This window comes from Leucopleurus acutus (assembly GCF_964270905.1).
Source record: "Leucopleurus acutus genome assembly, chromosome: 8".
NCBI lineage: Eukaryota > Metazoa > Chordata > Mammalia > Artiodactyla > Delphinidae > Leucopleurus > Leucopleurus acutus.
The window spans coordinates 66,512,176-66,533,771 of NC_139151.1; the positions used below are offsets into that span (position 1 = coordinate 66,512,176).

General features: G+C 46.2%; 1 protein-coding gene across 2 annotated transcripts in view; it reads left to right on the plus strand.

Annotated features, from left to right (window-relative positions):
- The window catches only part of PARVA (parvin alpha), a 178,338-nt gene that overhangs the window by 86,531 nt on the left and 70,211 nt on the right, over window positions 1-21,596 (plus strand). For both annotated transcript variants that reach the window (XM_082844859.1, XM_082844860.1), the window contains exons 2-4: window positions 13,518-13,607; window positions 13,688-13,758; window positions 16,542-16,644. In XM_082844859.1, the coding sequence (XP_082700985.1) occupies window positions 13,518-13,607; window positions 13,688-13,758; window positions 16,542-16,644 (264 nt within the window). The remainder of the gene's footprint in view (window positions 1-13,517; window positions 13,608-13,687; window positions 13,759-16,541; window positions 16,645-21,596) is intronic.

Consider the following 21,596-nt stretch of genomic DNA (forward strand, 5'->3'; position numbering starts at 1 on the left):
CTGATTTACTATAATTTCTTTTAATAGGTTCTCTATACAGAATTGCTGTCAACATGGATTGTTGGTTTAGGGAAAAAAAACAACAGGGAACTGCAATAACTCTTGTGATGCACAGCTACCCACAGCATTTTGCCGCTGCTTCCAGGGCAATGGTCATAGATTTCTGCTCTGGGATAGGACTTAGTCATAATGCTGAGGCGGCCTAGATGATAAGCAAAAATGCTTCTACCTGAAGGTCTCGGACCCGCTGGCCTTCTCTGCTCCCTCCTTTGCTGCCTCCAGTTCCTTATCCTTCTCTTCTTAAAGCCCAGACCCACCCAAGATTCCTGTCTGGCTGTGACATAGAAGGTGGAGCTGTCATTTGGCTGTGGGACTCTGCTGGAAGGGGCGCTGCTCGGGACCCAGCGTGGCCGCACTGTGCATTCACTCCAGAAATACGCGTGAAGCACCCATGGTGTGGCATGTGCTGGCCGTGCAGCGGTGGGCAAGGCTTAGTCCTCTTGGCATATTTGAAATAGTGGAGGAGACCGGGGTTCTTCAGATTCGTGCACAGATGGGTAATTATAAACCGTGCTAAGTGAGATGGAGAGAAGAGCAGAGATCCGTCCATGGAAGAGTCTGGTGCCGCCTTCTCCATGAAGCCCTCCTTGGTCCCTTCTGGCAGTGCAAGCCTAGCCTGGTCTCCCTCATCGCCTGGAGCCAGGCCTGTGCTAGCCCTCAGCCCATGAAGACTCTGGTGTATGTGACTGCACGCTGCTAGGGCAAGGGTTCGTTCTTCTCTAGAATAGCGTGTGGCATACAGCAGGTGCTCAATCAGTACTTAAGACTGGGAGGAAGGGCATGAGCACATTTTACAGGGCCCCATTCCATCAGATAAAAGAGTCATAGACTTCCGTCAGCACCATGATCATAATGGTGTGACGATGAACTAGTTCCAAAACTTCAGCTCCGTCCCAAAAAGAGGGCATCTCTCCTCCAGAAAGGGTGGAGAGGATGAATAATGAATGGAAACCTTCAGCACATGGCCTGTGTAGCATTTCAGCACAGGGTACATCCTTTCCCCTGCCCCCTAGAAGTTTCCTTGGGATGGCCTCGTGCTCTGATGGAAGCAACCTGCCCAGCAGCAGTACCGGCCTCCTCTCAGAGCAGACCTGAGCCGGGTCAGGGGCAGAGCTCGCTTCCAGCTCAGTCTGAATCTCCAGTGTGGGCATGTCACAGTTGGGACTAAGGGAATGTTTATTTTGAATGGCACTGGTCTAGTGTCATAATAAGAAGAATGGAATTCTGCAGCCCATCCATTCTGGTTTGCTTCTTCCTTGGAGAACAAGAATGTGTTCCCCTCCCAGATATGTTGTCAAAAATGTACCCTCTTAACTCCTTCCCAGTCTCCTAAGAATTGTCTCCTAGGGGAAGGGGTGGCAGATCCTGGCCCCCAAATCCCTGGGTGAGTGTGGCAGATGCTTTTGCACTGAACACAGAACCCCCAGTCACCTCCTGTTTCAGCCCAGCCTGGTAGACGGTTTGGTGCACACAGAGGGCTCCCCCCTTAATCTGGCACCTCCACTTTTCTGTCCCAGGGCTCTAGCTTCAGAAGCCCCCTCAGTCCACACCCAGCGTGGCCTGGAAGTGCTGAGAGTAGCACCCAGGGGTCACCTCAGCAATAGGGAAGTCTCCTGGGGACACTGTGTACGGTTCCTCAGCCCCATGGGGGTTGCGGCTCAGTTGCCCACAGCTCACAGGCTCAGTAATGTGTGCCCCCTTTACTGGCTCCTCTATGTCTCTGCATCTCTCTCCTCACCCCTCACTCCTTTCCCTGGGATTTCTTCCCACTTGCAAATGACTTCAAACTAAGACACTGGGGACAGGAGACGGCTAACCGGTAGAATCATCTTCTAGGGAACTTTTCAGGGAAATCTCCTAAACTTTCTGAACTTTAGCTTCCTCATCCATGAAAGAGAGCAAATAGCCTGTGGCCTGACCCTCGCGTCGGGCTGTCATCTGGTTCCCCAGAGACCCCACATTCTGCACTTGCTGGTCCCGGTGCCTGAGCGCCCCTCCCCCTCCCCCTGCAAAGCTGGCGAATGACTCAACCCTCCAGACTCAGCTGCCTCCCCCCAGGACTGGAAACCACCTAAATGTCCAATAGTTATGGAATGGTTAAGTAAACATAAGTGCGTACCTTCAGCACAGATTGAGAAAGCCAGTTAAAGGGATATTTTTGATGGCATGAGGAAATATAATGAGATTATCTGATACTATAAAAGCAGGCCATAGAACTACCCGGTACTATGTACCCAATATGTGTGTGTGTGTGTGTGTGTGTGTGTGTGTGTGTGTGTGTGTGTGTGTAAAACATAGAAAAGCTTAAGAAAATATAACATTATCTCTAAGCAGTAGGATTATTTTCTCAGTTTTTTAATATTTTCAAAGTTCTCTTAAATGAGCATGTTTTTCTTTTCTAGCCAGAAATAAGTCAACCTGTTATTTAAAACAAAAACACTCCTCAAATGTCACTTCCCTTTTAATCTGTCCTCATAGAAACTGAGCCTCCATAGAGTGGCCAGACAACCTGTAGGGCTCAGCATACACAAGATTATTCCCCATGGAACTTTCTCCTGGTTTTACATGGGAATGTAGAAGTGACCATGTTTTGGACGTTTTCGTATTAAAAAAAAAAATTGTTACATAAAACTGGGACAACACACAGTGTAGTGTTAAGGATATGAACTCTGGAGCCAGCTGGCCTAGTATCAAATCTGGTTTCCACTTTCTAGCTGTGTGGCCTTGCTCAAGTTACATAACCTCTCTGGGCCCCTCATCTGTAAAATGGGGATAATCATAGTACCTACTCACTGGATTGTTGGGAAGATTAAATGAGTTGATATATGTTTTTTAAAAAAGGTGCCACATCTACATGCATGGTACAAAGGAAGTGCAGCACAAGTATGTGTTCTCTCACAGGCATCCTCATCATCGTCCATTCAAGAGAGAGTTTCCCCCAACAGTGCTCCTTCAGGATAAACCACTGACTGACCTTCAGACAAATCCAGAATTAGCCCACCAGTGAACTGATCCAAACCAGACACAGCAATGCCATGGTCACTCACTGGCCACACCCCTACCCAGAGCCCTTGTTTCAACGGAGGCCACTTGGGAATTCCAGCGGACTGGTACTTGATGTGGCACTTATTAAGCAGCATTGGGCCACTGCAAAAATAGAGGACTGGCTTCTTCAGGATTAATAAATAAGAAGGATATAGATATGAAGGTCAAAGAGCCACAGAGAACGAAATGAAGAAACTTGACTCCAGTGATACACAGAGATAAAAGCAAGTGAGGTGCAGAGGCTGCCCTGGGCGCCTGGAGCCCTACTGGCCTTCCCATGGCCTCTGCATATCCCATGTGTTCCTCTGTTGCTCCCTCCAACTTAGAAGGATGCTCTGCTCTCAGGACTTGGTTCAGGACTGCATGGAGGACCTTATCATATTGCATTGCAGTTTGTGTGTACATCTTCCCCCTCCTCCCCCAACTAAAGCATCCTCTGAGCACTTACTGAGTGTGTAGCAGGTGCCTGGCACTGTACTGGTCTCTCGTGGCCACCACAGGTAGCTGCTCTTCAGGGATCTACCGACCCCAGAAGGGAAGTACTTGTTTGTCATTGTATTCACAACTCCTGGCCCAGCCCCTGGCACCAGAGATGCCCACACATGCTTATGAATGAAAGAGATAAGCAGTGCCAGTTCCACCCTAGCTGTCCTGGGTCGCTCATTGTACCCACACTTCACATGTAATTAGCCAACATACCAGGTCAATGTCTATAGTCTCCCCAAGGCTGTTACCAGTGTTTAGGGCATGTGGATGCACACGCGTGCACAACGGCTTGGTGTTTTCCATTATAAACTCCCAGGATGGCATACCCACACCACTTTCTGCTGAAGTAAGAGCAGACCTTTAAAATCAAGAAAATGGTTCTGGTTCTAGATCTAAAGAGATAATGGACATGGCTTGGCAAAAGAGAAAGAATGGTGATGTATTTGATGCTGGGCCCTCTGTGCCTGTGCACTGTTTTAAATTCCCGTGACTTACTTGAGACCTCACCAGTGTTTCAGTTCAGACAGTTTCAACTCCCCAGAGCCAGCCAATAGTCCATCCATCTCCCTCCGTGCTTACTTGTAATTGGAGGACAACTGAATCATGTGGTTGGCTGAACAACGAATTAATGTCCAGGGGCCATTGGCCTGGCAGCCTTCCAACTCTGCAGAGATTATAAAACTGACCAAAACCAAGACGCTGGTGGAAACTTTAAGACTCAGGACTCTAGATCCCCCTGTCAGCTCCCATCACAACACCAGCCTCTAAGTTCCCTTTTCTGGCTGTACTCCAAGGCCTGGATGTCAGACTCTGGTGACTAAGAGCCGTGTCAAGTAGAGGGGAGCATGGGGAGACCCTGACAGTCTGCTGAGGCCACTACGAGCTGGCTCCCATGTTGACCTGATGCTTTATGTTAAGGCTGCTGAAATAAGTATCCTTTTAGTTAAAAGCAGTAAAACTCCTCTGGGTTAAGGGCTGGGATGGTGGGGGTTGGGATTTTGCATTTCCTTTTGACAATCTCACCTAGAAGAAACGTGAACCCACATGTGGTAGGCAGGGGTGAGTATTGAGAACAGAACCCCTTAACCAAGGGTCCCTTAACTAAGAAACCTGTTATAGGCAGGATAATGGCCTCCCAAAGAAATCCATATCCCAATCCCTGGAATCTGTGAATATGTTAGCTTACATGGCAAAGGGAAATGAAGGTTGCAGGTAGAATTATGGCTGTTCATCATAGAGTTATAGCTGCTCATCAGCTGACTCTAAAATAGGGAGGTTGTCCTGGATTATCCAAGTGGCCCAGCGTAGTCATAGTGTACTTAAAAGTGGAGGAGAAAGGCAGAAGAAGAGGTCAGAGTAGTGCAATGTGAAAAGGATTTTCACCCCCCATTGCTGGCTTTGAAGATGGAGGAAGGGGGCCACAAGCCAAGGAATGCAGGTGGCCTCCAGAAGCCAGAAAAGGCAAGAAAATGGATTCTCCCCCAGAGCCTCCAGAAAAGGACATGCCCTGCCAATGCCTTGATTTTTGCCCAGTGAGACCCATGTTGGACTTCTAACCTACCAAACCATCAGGGTAATAAATCTGTGTTGTTTTCAGCCACCAAGTGTGTGGTGATTTGTTACTACAGCAACAGAAAACTAATACCAGAGCCCATGATGTAAAGGCCCCATCAGGGACAATGGATAGATAAGAGTTTCCAGAGCAGTTCCGGAGAAAGCATTAAAGACACCTTCAGTGACGGTTATGCTCGCGGGACAGACCTCTTCTTGGGAAAGCAGAAATGACCTTGCCCAGCATCCTTAAGTTATGAGGAAGCTCTGTCTTCTCATCTCAGCCCTGGAAACAAAGCAAAACACCAGGCACTTTCTTCCTGGAAACAAGTTCTCACTTGGGAATGAGTACAGCTTGCACTGTAGGGCTTTGAAATGGTCTTTGTGCTTTGCCTCCCGTGCAAATGCTTCTATAGGGCTCAGCTAATGTTGGATAAATTACCACTCTCTCCTTGGTGATGGGAAGAAACATATGTCTCTTAAAATCATGGATTTCCCCCCAGTGAACACTCTATGTGGTTGGAAAAATAGCAAATTTGGGTTGATTTTTTTAATAGACTGTTTTTATAATACTTTTGGATTGACAGGAAAAATGCAAAGGTAGTACAGAGAGTTCCCATATGCCTATGCCCAGTTTCCCCTCTTATTAACATCTTACATTAGTATGGTACATTTATTATAATTCATGAACCTATATTGATATATTATTATTAACTAAAGTCCATAGTTTATGCAGATTTCTTCAGTTTTTACCTAATGTCCTTTTTCTGTTCCAGGATCCCATGCAGGATACCGTTATCACCCTTAGCCATCACATCTTCTTAGGCTCCTCTTGGCTGTTACATTTTCTCAGACTCTCCTTGTTTTTAATGACCTTTTCACAAAATTTAACTCAAAATGATCACGACCTAAGTATAGAACATAATGTATAAAATGTACAGAAGAAAACATAGCAAATCTATGTGATTTAGGGGTTTGGCAATGAGTTTTTACATATGACACCAAAAGGACAATCCATGAAAGAAAAGTTGATGTTGGACCTCATTAAAATTTCTACTCTGTGAAAGATATCGTTAAGAAAATGAAAAGTGTGTGGTCTGTATCTAGATTAACTTTTGCAGATGGACGTCCAGTTCTAGCACCATTTGTTAGTACAACTATCCTTTCTGCATTGAATTGCCTTTGCTCCTTTGTCAAAGATCAGTTGACTGTATTTGTGTGGGTTTGTTTCTGGGTTCTTTATTCTGTTCCATTGATCTATGTGTCTACTCTTTTGCCAGTATCATGCTGTCTTGATTACTGTAGCATCATGGTAAGTCTTGAAGTCTGGTAGTGTCAGTCCTCCAACTTTGTTCTTCTTTAATATTGTGTTGTCCACTCTGGGTCTTTGCCTTCCTGTGTAATATTTAATATTGTGTTGTCCACTCTGGGTCTTTGCCTTTCTGTGTAAACTTTAGAATCGGTTTGTCGATATCCACAAAACAGCTTGCTGTGACTCTGACTAGGATTACCTTGAATCTATAGGTGAACTTGGAAAGAATTGACATCTTAATACTATGTCTTATAATCCATGAACACTGACTATCTCTCCATTTATCTAGATCTTCTTTGATTTCTTTCATCAGAGTTTTGTAATTTTCTGTATATCAACCCTGTGTACATTCTGTTAGATTTATATCTTAGTGTTGCTTTTTTGGGTGCTACTATAAATGATATTGTGTTTTTAATTTCTAATTTTAATCAGTTATTGCCAGTGTATAGGAAAATAATTGACTTGTGTATATTAACCTTCTATCCTGCCACCTTGTCATAATTACTAACTGGTTCTAAGAGTATGGATTTTTTGTTTCATTTTGTTTTGGTCAATTCTTTGGGATTTTCTACATAGTTAATCATGGTATCTACAAACAAAGATGGTTTTATTTCTTCCTTCCCAATTTGTATACCTTTTATTTCCGTCTCCTGTATTATTGTAGTAGCTAGAATTTTTAGTATGATTTTTTTGTTTTGTTTTGTTTTTGTTTTTGTTTTTTTGCGGTACGTGGGCCTCTCTCTGTGTGGCCTCTCCCGTTGCGGAGCACAGGCTCCGGACACGCAGGCTCAGCAGCCATGGCTCACGGGCCCAGCCGCTCCACGGCATGTGGGATCTTCCCGGACCGGGGCACGAACCCGCGTCCCCTGCATCAGCAGGTGGACTCTCAACCACTGCACCACCAGGGAAGCCCTTTAGTATAATTTTGAATAGGTGTGGTGAGAAGAGACATCTTTGCCTTGTTCCCAATCTTAGGGTATAAGTATTCCAGTTTCTCACCATTAAGTATATTAGCTATAGTTTTTTGGTAGATGTTCTTTCAGGTTGATTTTTCATATAGAGAAAAATTGTTGGGATTTACCGACCAGACAGTGTAGTTGTCTCTAGCTGCAAGAACTTCTGGGGGGTGGCCCTTGAGCCATTTAGAAATTAAGGGAGCTTGAGTATCTTTTACGAGGGCCAGAAATTAATCATTGGAGTCCTGATAAGGATCTAGAGTAGCCTACGTATCTCACTGGGGCCCACTTGCACTGAAAGAGAAAACATCTTGCTTATCTTCTTGCCTTCCCTCAGTATGTTGTTTGGGGTTTTCATCTGTAGACACGGGGAGCATGGTCCAGGGCATGCTGGGGAACAGATGAATTCACAGCCCTTGACACTCTGGACCTCACCTAATTATTTGCCCGTTGTTCTTCCCCGCATTTCCCCTGTGTGCGCCCTGCATTCCTGGTGCTCAGACATAATCACGACTCTCTCAACACCTGCCCTGTTGGTCCACACTTTGCTGTTTATACACAAGATGTGCTTTTTGTGGGGCACCTGTGTTGGGTGAAAATTTAAGTTTTTCAAAGTCCAGCTCACCTGTCCCCCTTTCTGGGAATCCTTCCCAGTCTTCCACATCCAAAGTTATCCTTGTTCCCCCCGAGCTCCCACAGCCCTCTAAGTTACATGTCTCTCACCCCTGAGTGCAACATACTGCCCATTGTGTTTTTCTGTGCCTACCTCTCCCACCACCTGTGAACAGATTGAGGCAAACTCATGTCAGATCCCCAAACCCTTATCCCCAGTGCTGACACAAGGTCTGCTTCAGAGGAGGTGCCTGGTAATGTTTATTGGTTGAAGGAATGAAATTACTGGCCTTCCATAAATAGACCCTTTTGTACTCTTAGAAACCTCTCTCCATTCTTCTCACCATACTTGTTTTCTGCCTGGTGTTCACTGAGCACCTGTATATATATTCTGGAGTGTAAGAGATGCCTGCAGCTATTCTGTTTCTCATGGAAAAAAAGGAAAGGGAAATTACTATTCATCGTATCCATCAACTTTATAATCCTGGTGATCCATGTACTAGTTAGGTACCTAGAGGCACAGGAGGCAGAGTGTATACTGGAACAAAATGAGGGTTCTTTCAGCAGAGAAAAAACAAAATCAATATTGGAGAGGAAATCAATAGTGTCAGCTATACCCTTGGGTTTTTTTCTTTGTTTGTTTGTTTTTTGTTTTCGTGTTTTTTTTTTTTTTTTTTGATGTGGACCATTTTTAAGGTCTTTATTGAATTTGTTACAATATTGTTTCTGGTTTTATGTTTTGTTTTTTTTATGTTTCGGTTTTTTGGCCGCAAGGCCTGTGGGATCTTAGCTCCCCGACCAGGGATCAAACCCACACCCCCTGCACTGGAAGACAAAGTCTTAACCACTGGACTGCCAGGGAAGTCCCTATACTCTTGTTTTATACAGAATTGTTTTAATACCGAACTTCAGAGAAGTTAAGTCACTAACATAAGGTCCCATGGCTGATAAAAATAGAAGTAGGATTCAGATCTAGCTCTTTCAGACTCCAAAGGCCATCCGTGTACTTTTTCTGCTGCACAGCTAGGTGCAGAGTCAGACTGTGTTTCCCAGAAAAGCCATGCCCCCTCTCTCATGGTGAGCACTTCAGGAGTTGAGGCAATCGCCCTGCTCTCCCAAGCCCGGCCTTCAGCTGGGCATTTAATCTGTTTATTAAGTTATGACTAATGGCGCCACGAGACACTGAGGGCTGCACATTCAGACCTAGTTTTAGATTGTTAGAGGAGGTTCGAGGGATAAACATCATATTCATATTCTATGCCGAGGAAATTCAATTGCAGCCCTTTCTCTTTCAGAGCACAAGGATGGCGAGGGGCTTCTGCTGGGTCCTGCTTTGGTTTAATAGAAATGAAACCTCCAAAGCACGCGGGCTGTTTTGGGAATGTGGCCACTAATGCAGCCCCGTGGGGCGGGGGCCAGGCCTGAACCGGGCAGTTTGCATATTCACTTTTACAAACAGTTGGCTCCGATTCAGCAGTTAATGGGATGGGAATGATGTTCCTGTACCAAATCATTTCCTGAAAAAAAAAAAAAAAACATTTCCAATTGCAAACATATCTCAGCCTTTCTTCTCGGGTTTGTTTTGTCTCTGTGAGTGAATTAAAGAGGCAGGGCAGAGGGGAGTGTTTCTGACTGGGAATTTTTCATCTGAAAACATTTTTAACAATGATCTACACAGAAAAAGAGATCCCGTGCAGACCCACCTTTATATTTGGCTGCAAATATTGCATTCCTAGTCACATGTTAGAGGTGTAAATATCTCTATATTCACAAATTGGCTCTGGCTGTACAACAGTCTTGGGACAGAGGCAGCTTTTGTCTCTTTACAAAATGTATGCTGGAGGGCTTCCCCGGTGGCGCAGTGGTTGAGAGTCCACCTGCCGATGCAGGGAACGCGGGTTCATACCCCGGTCCGGGAAGATCCCACATGCCGCGGAGCGGCTGGGCCCGTGAGCCATGGCCGCTGAGCCTGCGCGTCCGGAGCCTGTGCTCCGCAACGGGAGAGGCCGCGGCAGTGAGAGGCCCGCATATCACAGAAAAAAAAAAAAAAAAGTATGCTGGAAATGCTGCCCTAGAAATGTGCCCACACACGCACACACAGGGTCAGGCCCAAATATAATTTTTTCCCCGAAGGACAGGCTGAAATCCTTCTTTACATCCTATACACGGCTTTGCCAAATTGTGCTTTAGCTTACAACCTGTGCAGGGGAAGGGTGGTCTTAACAGTTTTTTTCATGTATTCAACAAATGGTTCTTGAGTGCTTACCATTTTAAGTAATAATAGCAAATAATTACATAGCTCTTACCAGGTACCAGACGCTCTTCTAAGTGCTTTATATATATTAACTCATTTAATCTTCTCAACAACCCTAGGAGGTAGGCAATATTATTATCGTCCCCATTTGCAGATAAGGAAACTGAGGTAGAAGAGGTTGATGAACTGGCCCAAGGTCACATAGCTAGTAAGTGATTGATAGAGCCTGGATCTGACTCTAGGCAGTCTGGCTCCTCTTGGGAGACTCATAACAAACAAAAGAGAAAAAGTGCCAGTCTCCCCACGGCTTACATTCTGTTAAGGGGGGGGGGGTAGCTGACAGACGTAGAAATGATAGTTGTTTCAGATCATGATGAGTGCTATGGAGAAAATACAATACAAGAGGGAGGCAGGGGGCTAATCAGAGGGTCCTGTAGGTCTTAGGAAGGAGTTGGGGTTTTATTCTGAGTATGACGGGAAGCCACAGGAAGGCTTAAAGCTGGAGAAAGCTGTTTACATCTTTATAGATCATTCTGATTGTGCTATAGGAAGTAGACGGGGGCGGGGACAGTGCATCAGAAAGCAGTGGGCTGGTTAGAAGGTGGTTCTGGTTATTTAGGTGAAAGATAATGGGGACCTGCGCCAGGACGATGGTGGGGAGGCTGGTGAGAAGTGCTTGGAATAGGGTCTAGGGTCCTGTTTTGGAGGTGGAGCCCACAAAACTTGCCGATGTATTGGCTGCAAACAGTGAGGAAAAGAATGGAAGGGTGATGCCTCAGATTCTGGCTTGAACCCTTATGCAAATGGTAGTGCCGTTTACCGAGGAGGATGAGAGTAGGGGATGAACAGGTCTTGATATAGTGTTGCTGTGGTGGGGGTGAGGGTGCTGAAAATCACGAGTTCTGTCTTGGACGTGTAGATCTGAGATCTCCACCAGTAGACATAAGAGGAGACATTGAGTCTAGAGCTCAGGGTCAGGCCTAGGCTGGAGATTCTGTTTGCTTTTGTTTGTTTGTTTCTGGGTCTTGTTTTAATAACGGCTTGACTTCTGTTTTCACAACCCAGTGATGCTGGGTAAAATAAAACCAATAGAGAATAAATTAGGGCAAAGCCTGGTTGTTTTTGTACATGAAAAATATCAGGAAGATGCTTCATTTTTATCCTATCCCTGATTCTGTTGCCTTGAATTCAGTTTTAGATAATTACATCTTGTTAATTTAAAAAAATATATAATAAAGCATACATCAGGCTGGAGATTTAAACACGGGCATCATCAGCATTTGGGTCTATGGGATTACCTAGGACAGCGCCGTCCAACTGAATCTCCCATGAGGAAGTCTACATTCTCACCGTCCAGTGTGGTACCACTTGCCCCATGTGGGCCATCGAGCGCTTGAAATGTGACAGGCGCAACTAAGAAACGGAATCTTTAATTCATTTAAACGTCAGTAGCCACATGGGGTTAATGGCTACTGTATCGGACAGCACAGACCTGGCCGGGGGTGGTGACGGGGGGCGGACACGGGAAGGAGTCATAGATGGCAGCGAGAGCTAGTCTCTTCAATGGCCAGTAAACCCAGTCTCACACCCACACTGAAACGTGACTTTATTTCCACTGCCCGTTGCTTGCGTCGCAGTGCTTGTTAAGTAGTGGAAATCTGGCTTCTTTGTAAGAAACAGCCTGGAAAAGAAAGCAAACTGCTAGTCCTAGGAGGAGCGCTAGGAGACATTATAGAGTCTAACAGGAAGCAGTTGGTCTTCTCTGGAAAGCACGTGCAATCCTATACCTGTAGAATCACTTAAGCCTTGAAGGTGTCACTTAACACTTTTCAGTTATGTTGTATGGGGGTGGGGGGAATTATATAGAGCGGTGGGTGTCTGTGGATTTGGAGATTCAAGATGGTCACTGGCTGATATCCCATATGAATGTCAAGATCCCACAGCAACAGGACTAAATACCAGCTTCATAATGCGAGTTGTGTCCTTTAGGGCAGAGTGGGTTTCACTCCCCTTCTTAGGCAATCTCGTTCCCTGTCCAGCTGCAACAATCAGTGAGTTTGCTAATATGAAAGAACTCTTTGTAAGCAACTGCCTTGTGCTTCAGAGTTCTTGCAAGTAGATGCTGGCGATCCGTGAGGCCATAGTCAATAAACATAAATAAAATGGAAAGATGGGACATTGCCTTTACTAAAGGTTGATCGCAGCTGCCGTATCAGCTCTTTGAGAACCCTTTGGTGATCAATGCTTCCAGAGAAAATGGTCGTTCTGTGCTTAATTGGTGCAAAGTAATTACTCAAACTGGAATTGAGTAGAGGTGAGGGGATTTGAGCCGCTGCTTTTAGGAGAGGTAAAAATCCAAGGTGAGTGCTCAGCAAGGGTCCATCACACAACTGGTTTTGTGGTAGGGATTTTTATTTTTTACTAAGGCTTCATGTGAGGGTTCAGTGCATGGAGGGAGCAGGCTGGAAGTCTTTAGTGGTCATGGACCTCTTGTTATTTTTCTTGAGAACAGTGGAATCATAGATTTCTAAGATTTGGAAAGTAAGAAAGAACTTACTGGTCATCCTGTCCAGGTCTTCATGTTCAGCTGAGGGAATGGGCCTGGAGAGGTGAGGTGCCTGGCCACAGGGCCCAGGATTCCTTACAGCTGAAGGGACAGGTCCAGAGCCCAGGGAGAGGCCAGAATGAGGTACTCTTAAGCAGCAGCTGGGGCCAGGTGAAGGAGGGAGGCGGGATAATCAGAAAAATACTCAGGGAAGCAGAATCGGGAGAGAAGTCAGAGGAGGGTTGAACGGAGGATGGAAATGATCTACAACATAAATGTAGCCTCAACGTGGGGACCTCGTTCATCCAGTCAACAAAGAGTTGTCAGGTGTACCTGCACCAGATGGCAAGCCCTGGAAGGAGGGACAGGCAGGAGGCAACGGCAGAGACTTAAGGAAAACTGCAGTGCCCACCTCCCTTCTGTTTATCCCAAGATCATTTCTGAAAGGAGGCAGATTTCTGTGCCCTATTTCTCCAGGAAAGCAAGTGAGGTGACGGTCAGAAGAGGTGAGATGAAGGGGGCGGTTTGGTCCTTTTAGCAAGGAGAGGCAGGAATCGGATGCAGGCTGAGTCACAGCTGTAGGCTAACCTTGGTGCTTTTATTTCTCGATCCACATTGATACGGAGCATGACTGTTACGAGCCCCACCCCTTGTTGTCTGTGGGCTACAGTGTGACTCTGTGCTTCCTTCTTGCAGTGTCAGAGCTTCAGGAGGAGGGCATGAACGCCATCAACCTGCCCCTCAGCCCCATCCCCTTCGAGCTGGACCCTGAGGACACAATGCTGGGTAACGGGGTCTCTTGTTCTCTGGGTTAGCCTACTGCCTTCAGGTGGGACCGCCCCGCTGACTGTCTTTTCTTTTTAAAGAGGAGAACGAAGTGCGAACAATGGTGGATCCCAACTCACGCAGCGACCCCAAACTTCAAGAACTGATAAAGGTAAGAGGAAGTTAGAAGGGGCTTCAGGTGCCTCCCAGACTCAACAGGTGTTTCTAGACCACCCACCCTGTGCAGGTACCACATGAGCCACTGCGGAGAGAATAGAAAGGCATGGCAGTCCCTGCCCACAGGCCGCTCGTGGTCCAGTAGGTGGACATCTACAAGGTAACAGAAGTGGGACATGACAAGTGCCCAACGAATGGTGTTGACCATAAGCACTGGAGAAGTTCGCTCAAATCAGTTCCCATTTGCCAGGATCCTAGAGCTCACACGGTCCTTTCACCACTCTTCTCAAGGTCCCTCAGAAGCACCCTGTGAAGTAAGATCTAGTATCATCCCCATTTTACATATGAGGAAACTGAGACTCAGAAAAGCCAGACGGTTTGTTTATGGCCGCAGCTGAGTGGAGGAGATGAGGTTCAAACAGAAATGAATGAGGCGGAATGAAATACTGTGCATAATGTACTTGGCACAGTGGCTGACACACGGTCACCCTCAAAAAATGTTCATTTCATCCCCCTTCTGATTCCTCGTCCCGTGTCTGTCTTCTTCAGCTTCTTCAAGCTGCACTTAGAACAAAACGGCACTGGGTGCCGGAGTGATTCGTTCATAATGCACATCTGAATATATCATTTTCCTGTTCAAAACCTGTATGTAGTTTCCTAAGAAGTGCACGTTGAAGCCCACAGTCCTGGGGGTGGTGTTTGAAGCCTCCATGTCTAGCTGCCTCTTTAACCTCAGATCATCCCTGCCTGACAACACAAGGACACCAGATCTGTTCGGCTTGACTCCCCGTACACACCTGCTCATCGTGCTTGCTTCGGCACTGCCACCACCAGGCCTTTGGTCATGCAGCCCCTGCCCCCAGGGGCTCTATCTGCTCTTCACCTGAAGCCAGAGTTGGGTCACGTCCTCCAGGAAGCTTTCTCTAAACCCCAGGGCTGTCGCTCAGCCCCTCTGTGTGCTGGTTCACGCATTTAGTTCTGTCACTGTAGTCACCACATGGCGTTACGACTACTCACGTACTTCTCTGTCTCCTTCACTAAATGGTGAGCTGCTTGGGGTTAAAGATTGTCTCTTTTTTTCATCATGGTACTCCCAGGATCCAGCACAGAGTATGACATACGGCGGGTATTAATGAATGCTGGGTGGATAGATGTTGGATGGATGGTTGAGGGAGAGAGGGAGGGAGTGGGAAGGAAGGTAGGGGAAGGGGAAGAGAGGGGAGGGAAGGAGGGAGGAAGGGAAAAAGGAAGCTCCTGCCTTAGGACGGTAGAACAATGTGCTCTGAAGGCACAGGGCTACAGCCAGGGATGGAAACCTAGCCCAGCTCCCACCTGTGTTGTAAAGGCAACTACTTCTGCCAAGTCAAAGAAGTCAGACACAAAAGATGATGTTCCTTATAGGTGAAGTGGTCGAAAAGGCAAAACGGTAGTGGTTGCCTGAGGCCTGTGATCAGGGGAGGGGACGGAGCACAAAGAAACCAAAGGAACCTTCTTAGGGCTAGGGAACTGTTCTGTGTCTTGATTGTGGTGGTGGTTACACAACCGTGTACAGTGACCAAAACTCATCAAACTGTGTACTTAAAATTAATTTTATTTTATATAAGTAATATCTTCATAAGCAAAACAAGAGGTTAAAATTAAAAGGGCAATGGCCTTGTGCAAACTTCAGTTTCCTTACCTGATGCTACCTGCCCCTCGGGTGTTGTGTGGATTAATTGGGTGAGACATCACCTGGAATGCCTCTGCTGGATGCCTGGTGCACGGAGGACTCTCAGGGAATGACGGGGGCTAAGTTACAGACAAGGCAGGAGACCGCACAGCCCCACTGAGAGGCAGCCTGGTGCAGGGAGGAGAACATGTGCTTTGGAGTGAGGTGGACAAGAGTCCGATTCCTGTCTCCGCTCACGGTTAGCTCTGTCCTTGGGCAGATATGTTTACTTCTGTGTTTGATTTCCCCTCCTGAACACAGTAACCACCTGGCCAGATGTCACAACGGGAGAGTGCTTTATTTATGAATAAAATCTGCCCTTACTGACCGTTCGGTCCTTGCCGCATGTAATTTTTTTTTTTTTTTTTTTTTGGCTACTCTGCACGGCATGCGGGATCTTGGTTCCCTGACCAGGGATCGAACCCATGCCCCCTGCAGTGGAAGCGCAGAGTCCGAACCACTGGACCACCAGGGAATTCCTGTAATTCTTTTCTACCACTTAGTGTGGGAGGTGTCTTCAACCTCAGTTATAGAGGTGGGGAATCCGAGGCTCAGAGCAGATGACTAGCTTGCCTTAGATTCATAGGTCACAGAGGTACACACGCAGAGGTCCATGGATGACAGAGGTACACACACACACACACACACACACACACACACACACACACACAGATGTCCATAGATCCCAGAGATGCGCAAATTAATTAGTAGGTAAAGTGGGGTTTTCAACCGCAGTTTGCATAACTCGAAAGCCCATACTCTTGCCGGTACAAAACCACACAGCCAAGCACTGTGCAAACGTTGCTTGCCATTCGGGGAAGGAATGGTAGCGGCCAGAGGTATTAGCAGAGACACTGGTACCATCAGCACTAGAAGAGCTCATACCTGAAAGTTAACAGGGCCGCTGCGGCTCCCACTTACAGCTACTTGTCCACATACTGGGCCATTTGGATAGTTTTGTTCCTTTCAAAATCTGAAGTTCATTTAAATTTTAACTGTCCAGGATGAGAAAACTGTTCTATAAGAAAATGCCCCATGACTCTTCTCTTATTCTCTCTCTCTCTGTGTAGGTATTAATTGACTGGATTAATGATGTTTTGGTTGGAGAAAGAATCATTGTGAAAGACCTGGCTGAAGATTTATACGATGGCCAAGTCCTGCAGAAGCTTTTTGGTAAGAGGAGAGTTGAATATTGCAGTGGATGTCTTTAATCGCCTAGTTTAGAGTTGTTCTCCGTTCACAGCAGTCCACCTGGAATGGAGTAGGAATGGGTCCTGTGTGGGATAACAGATCAGTTAGATGTCCTCTTGGAATGTTTTACATGAATGCATTGCACGGGGAGTCTTTGTGACCAGATGGGGCTACTCCCCCTCACAGACGAGAGTCATCAGCATGGAAAGACTCTGCTGTACACTGGAATACATGCCTCGCCCTCTCCAGAAAATTGTGCTTCTGTAGGTCTATTTACATGTGTGTGGAGATGCATGTGTTTTCGTGTACCTCTCTCCTATGGACCTGTGTGTTTGTGTGTGTATGTGTACGTCTGTGATCTCTGGCCCCGTGTGTGTGTGTGTGTGTGTGTGTGTGCGCGTGTGCGTGTGTGTTCCTCTGCGTATCTCTCTCTAGGTTGGTGCAAGTATGCGGAAGTACGTGCTTTATGATGCTTGGCCCCTGTGTGTCTCCAGGTAACTTGCATCTGGAAGGGTATGTGTCCCTGTATCCATTCATACCTGTCGTGTGAAAGTGTGGAGGAGGCGGGGATGGGAGACTTCAGGGTGAGGTTGGTGATGAAAGGATAGATTCAACTTGACTAGATTTGGACTTCCCCTCTCTGCACCCCACTTTCTCTCATCCTAACCACTGCCCCAAGTTCTAGACTTTCATTCTTAGCTGCCCACTCCACTCGGCACCTCCACCTGCGTGCACCTCAGCTGAGCTCATCCACTTTCCTGAAGATGTTCCTGCCCCTCCGAGTGACTAGAACCCCGTCCCCTCTTCCTTGCCCCCCCATGGCTGTGGGGCGGGGCGGGGGGGTCTCCAAGGCCCGTTTCTTACTCAGAATTCTCTCCCGCATTCCTCCTCCCTGCAGTTTTCACTTGTCTGAACTGTTGAAACAATTTCCCAACTCACCTCTTTGCTTCCCATCTCACCTCCTCCAACCCGTTCCCCACACAGCTAGCTGAGGAATCTTTTTTAATTGCAAGTCTCATCTTGCCAGTACTCACTCTCCCCTACCTGTGGGACAAAGTCCAGGCCTATTAGTACAACATTCAAAACATTTCATCCTCCGATCCCCAGCTGTCTTGTCAGCCTCACCTCTGACCACTCACACACGTGGCTCATGCCATGGAAAGTGCTTAGAGTAGCACCTGATGCCCAGTCAGTGCCCAGTCAGTGTCTTTCGTCATTTCATTGCTGGTTTTGTTACATTTATGAACACCATCACCACGTTATGACATGCGTCGGGCATATTCACGCCTCTCTACTTTTGCACTTGCTGTTCCTTCTGCCTCTAGGGCCTTTCTTCCTCCTTTATCCACCGAGGCAAACCATTATTGCTCATCTTTCCAATCTCTACAGTCAACTGAGCACGGCTCCCTCTAATACCCCTCACAACCCAGTCACATCTGGAAGGGATAGTCATGCTGTCGTCTGTGTTCCCTCAGAAATAGATACACACACATGTATACATAACAGGCAGGTCTTTATTACATGGACACACACGCGGGTACATAACATACGTGCCTTTATTATATAGATAGACATATACATAACATACGTGCCTTTGTTATATAGATACACAGACGTATACATAACATAATGCTTTATTATATAGACACACACAGACATGTATACATAATATACATGGCTTTATTATTATAGGATATTCCATGTTGTTTGTAGCTGTTTATGTAAGTGTATGTGGGCTTCTCAAGGAAAGGAACCTTTTCGCATTTATTTATCCAGTCTTCTCCAGTACTAACATGTTGCCCAGCACTTAATCAATGTATATTGAATGAATGAATGAATAATATAAAGTCTAGTAATTTCTAGGAAGCTAAGCCGATTCAGTACTCAAACGTCATTATTAATGAGCGTTCATATCTAAAGGCTTGTAAACGCAACTGAACACGGAGAGGAATGAAACACCTTTGGCACATGCGGATGTGAAAAAGCCGTGAGCCTCACTGAGCATCTCTCCTAGTGACTGTAGCTTTTAACCCCGATAGCAACTTTCTAGTTGGGATCTGAAACTGTCTGGAAGTGTTCTATGCTGGGCTTTGAAAGCAGGGGTGGAACATGGCTGTGCAGTGATGGAACGTGGTCATGAGCAATCTCACCTCCGGGAATGGTTACAGAACTGTCCAGCATCATCCGTGCTGCCCCAAGTCAGGCATCAAGTACAGTCAGGTTAGATCATCTCAAATCTCAATGTTCATGTTGAAAATGCGATTCGCAGCGGAGGTGATGCCTCTTTTGTCAACTGAAGTGTAGAACCATTGTAGGTCTAAGGCTAGACGTACACACTCAAAAGCTACAGGCAGAGTACCCAGTGGAGAGAACTAGTTTGCGGTTGAAAATATGTGTCAGGAGCTCCTGGGAGGAATCAGTCTGGAGACGGGGTTTTGGGTGACCCCTCTGACCTCGAGCTCCCCTCTGGCTATTTTTCTTTCTTCTTTCCCAGCCAGGTTTCTCAGGATAATGTTTGGCACTCCCTGTTCTGCTTTCCCACCACTAAGTATTCACTCCTTAGGTACAGGCTGGGTGCCACCACCTACCCATCAACTTTTCCTTCCCAGGTCACCAGTGTCAATTGAGAGCTCTTCTTACGTGGTGGCATTTGACACTACTGAACACCTCACCCCCCCACCCCAGCCTGACGGTTTCTGTGACGGGTCCTCTTCCGCCTCTGACACCCACTTCTCCGTCCTCCTCGTTTGTTCTTCTTTCTGTAATGGTTGGGTTCCTCCACCTTCCATCCTTGGCCCCCTTCTCTTTTTGTTTCATACCCTCTTCCTGGGTGGTTTCATCCACACCTATAGTTTCAGCCGTCAGCTATATGATCATCATTCTCAGGTCTCTATCTCTGGAACGGCTTTCGCTTTGAAGCTGTAAGTAAGGTTATCTTGTACCTGCCCGCCTGGCTGTCACACAGGCACCTATAACCAGCCTGCCCCAAACTGAGCTTATCTTCCTCCTCCCCAAGCCCAATCTGTTTTCCCCCTTGAGGAATGCTATTATGACCACAGATGACAAACCTGGGGGTCATCGTGGATAGCTCTTTCTTCTTCCCTCATATTCTGTTAGTCACAGTTCTGACAACTGTGTTCCTATAGGGGTGTGTGTGTGTCAAACCGTCCCATTTCTTAATCAGTTGGTACACGTGCAGCACTTGGAAAAGTGCCTGGCTCACTGTGTGCTAGATCAGGGGTGGCTTTCAAAAACTTTTCCAGCCCCACTGCTTCCTCCTTAGCTCAGAACCTCATCATTTGTCTTAACTTCTCTGGCTCCAAAATCCTTTTCTCACGTTAAGCTGTTTCCTGCCTTGGTAGCACTCTGAAGTTCTCCCAGATCTTCTTTATATTTCACTATTTGTCTTAACACTTAAACCCATAGCCCATTTGTCAATGTTTCTTTAAAACTTTTTTATTTTGAACTAATTTTATTTATTTATTTTTATTTATTATTTTCTTTAATGTTATTTATTTTTGGCTGCGTTGGGTCTTCTTTGCTGTGTGTGGGCTTTCTCTAGTACCTGCGAGCAGGGGCTATTCTTCGTTGCGGTGCGCAGGTTTCTCATTGCGGAGCTTCTCTTGTTGTGGAGCATGGGCTCTAGGCATGCGGGCTTCAGTAGTTGTGACACATGGGCTAAGTAGTCGTGGCTCATGACCTCTAGAGCGCAGGCTCAGTAGTTGTGGCACATGGGCTTAGCTGCTCCGCGGCATGTGAGATCTTCCCGGACCAGGGCTCGAACCTGTGTTCGCTGTATTGGCAGGCGGATTCTTAACCACTGGGCCACCAGGGAAGCCCCTTGAACTAATTTTAGACTTATAGTAGAGCTGCAGAGACAGTCTAGAGAGTTCCTGTCTCCCCTTACTCAGCTTCCTCTAATGTTAGCATCTTACCAACCATAGGGCAAGCATCAAAACTAAGAAATTAACCTTGGGCTTCCAAGGTGATATGTTTTGGGGAAGGGCCCCACGGAGCTGATGTGTCCTCAGGGCATCATATCAGGGCAGACACGATGTTAACATGTCTTATCACTGCTGATGTTAACACTGACCACTTGGTTAAGGTGGTGTCCGCCAGATTCCTTCACTGTAAAGTTGCTATTTTTCTCTTTGTTATTAATTTATTTGTGGGGAGATACTTTAAGACTTTGCAAATATCTTGCTTCTCCTTCCACTCCTTCCACTAATTGTAATTGGTGGAGCATGTCTGCCAGTTATTACTGTGGTGGCCTAGTGGAGGTTTTCTATTTTTCTAGTTTCCTATTCCTTCCACATTTATTAACTGGAAGTCTTCTGTAAGGAAAAGTTGTCGCTTGTCCCCCATTTACTTATTTATTTACATCAGTATGGATACAAAGATACTTATTATACTTTAGTTTATCATCAATGTTATCATTCTTCATGTTTTGCTCATATACTTCCCCCTTTGACCACTAGGAGCTCTTTCAGGTTGGCTCCTGGGCACTTCCTGGACGTGCTGCCCCGTATTTTTTTTTCTTAGCACTTTTTACTTTCTCATATCATAAGATGCTCCAGGCTTATCTTATATTTCACTTTTACTCTAGCCCTAGAATCAACTACTTCTTCAAGGAGCCCCAGTTTCTTTTATTAGAGAATGGTGTTTAGAAATCAGTATCTGGGCATATTACTTGGTGTTTTTAACTGGCTACCTGTCACACAAATAAACATCCATGTGTAGGTACGGTACTATTACCTGGTGGTACTAAGATGAAGCAGGCATGATCATTTCCAGAAATTCAGCTTCAAATTGTACTGGGGCTGGGCATGGAGAGTAGGAGGGGGCTGAGTTTGGGATTAGTAAACTAACTATGAAATAATGGCATTTAGAAAAAAATTAAAATGGCATAGCGACCTTCAGGAGTCCAGATATGC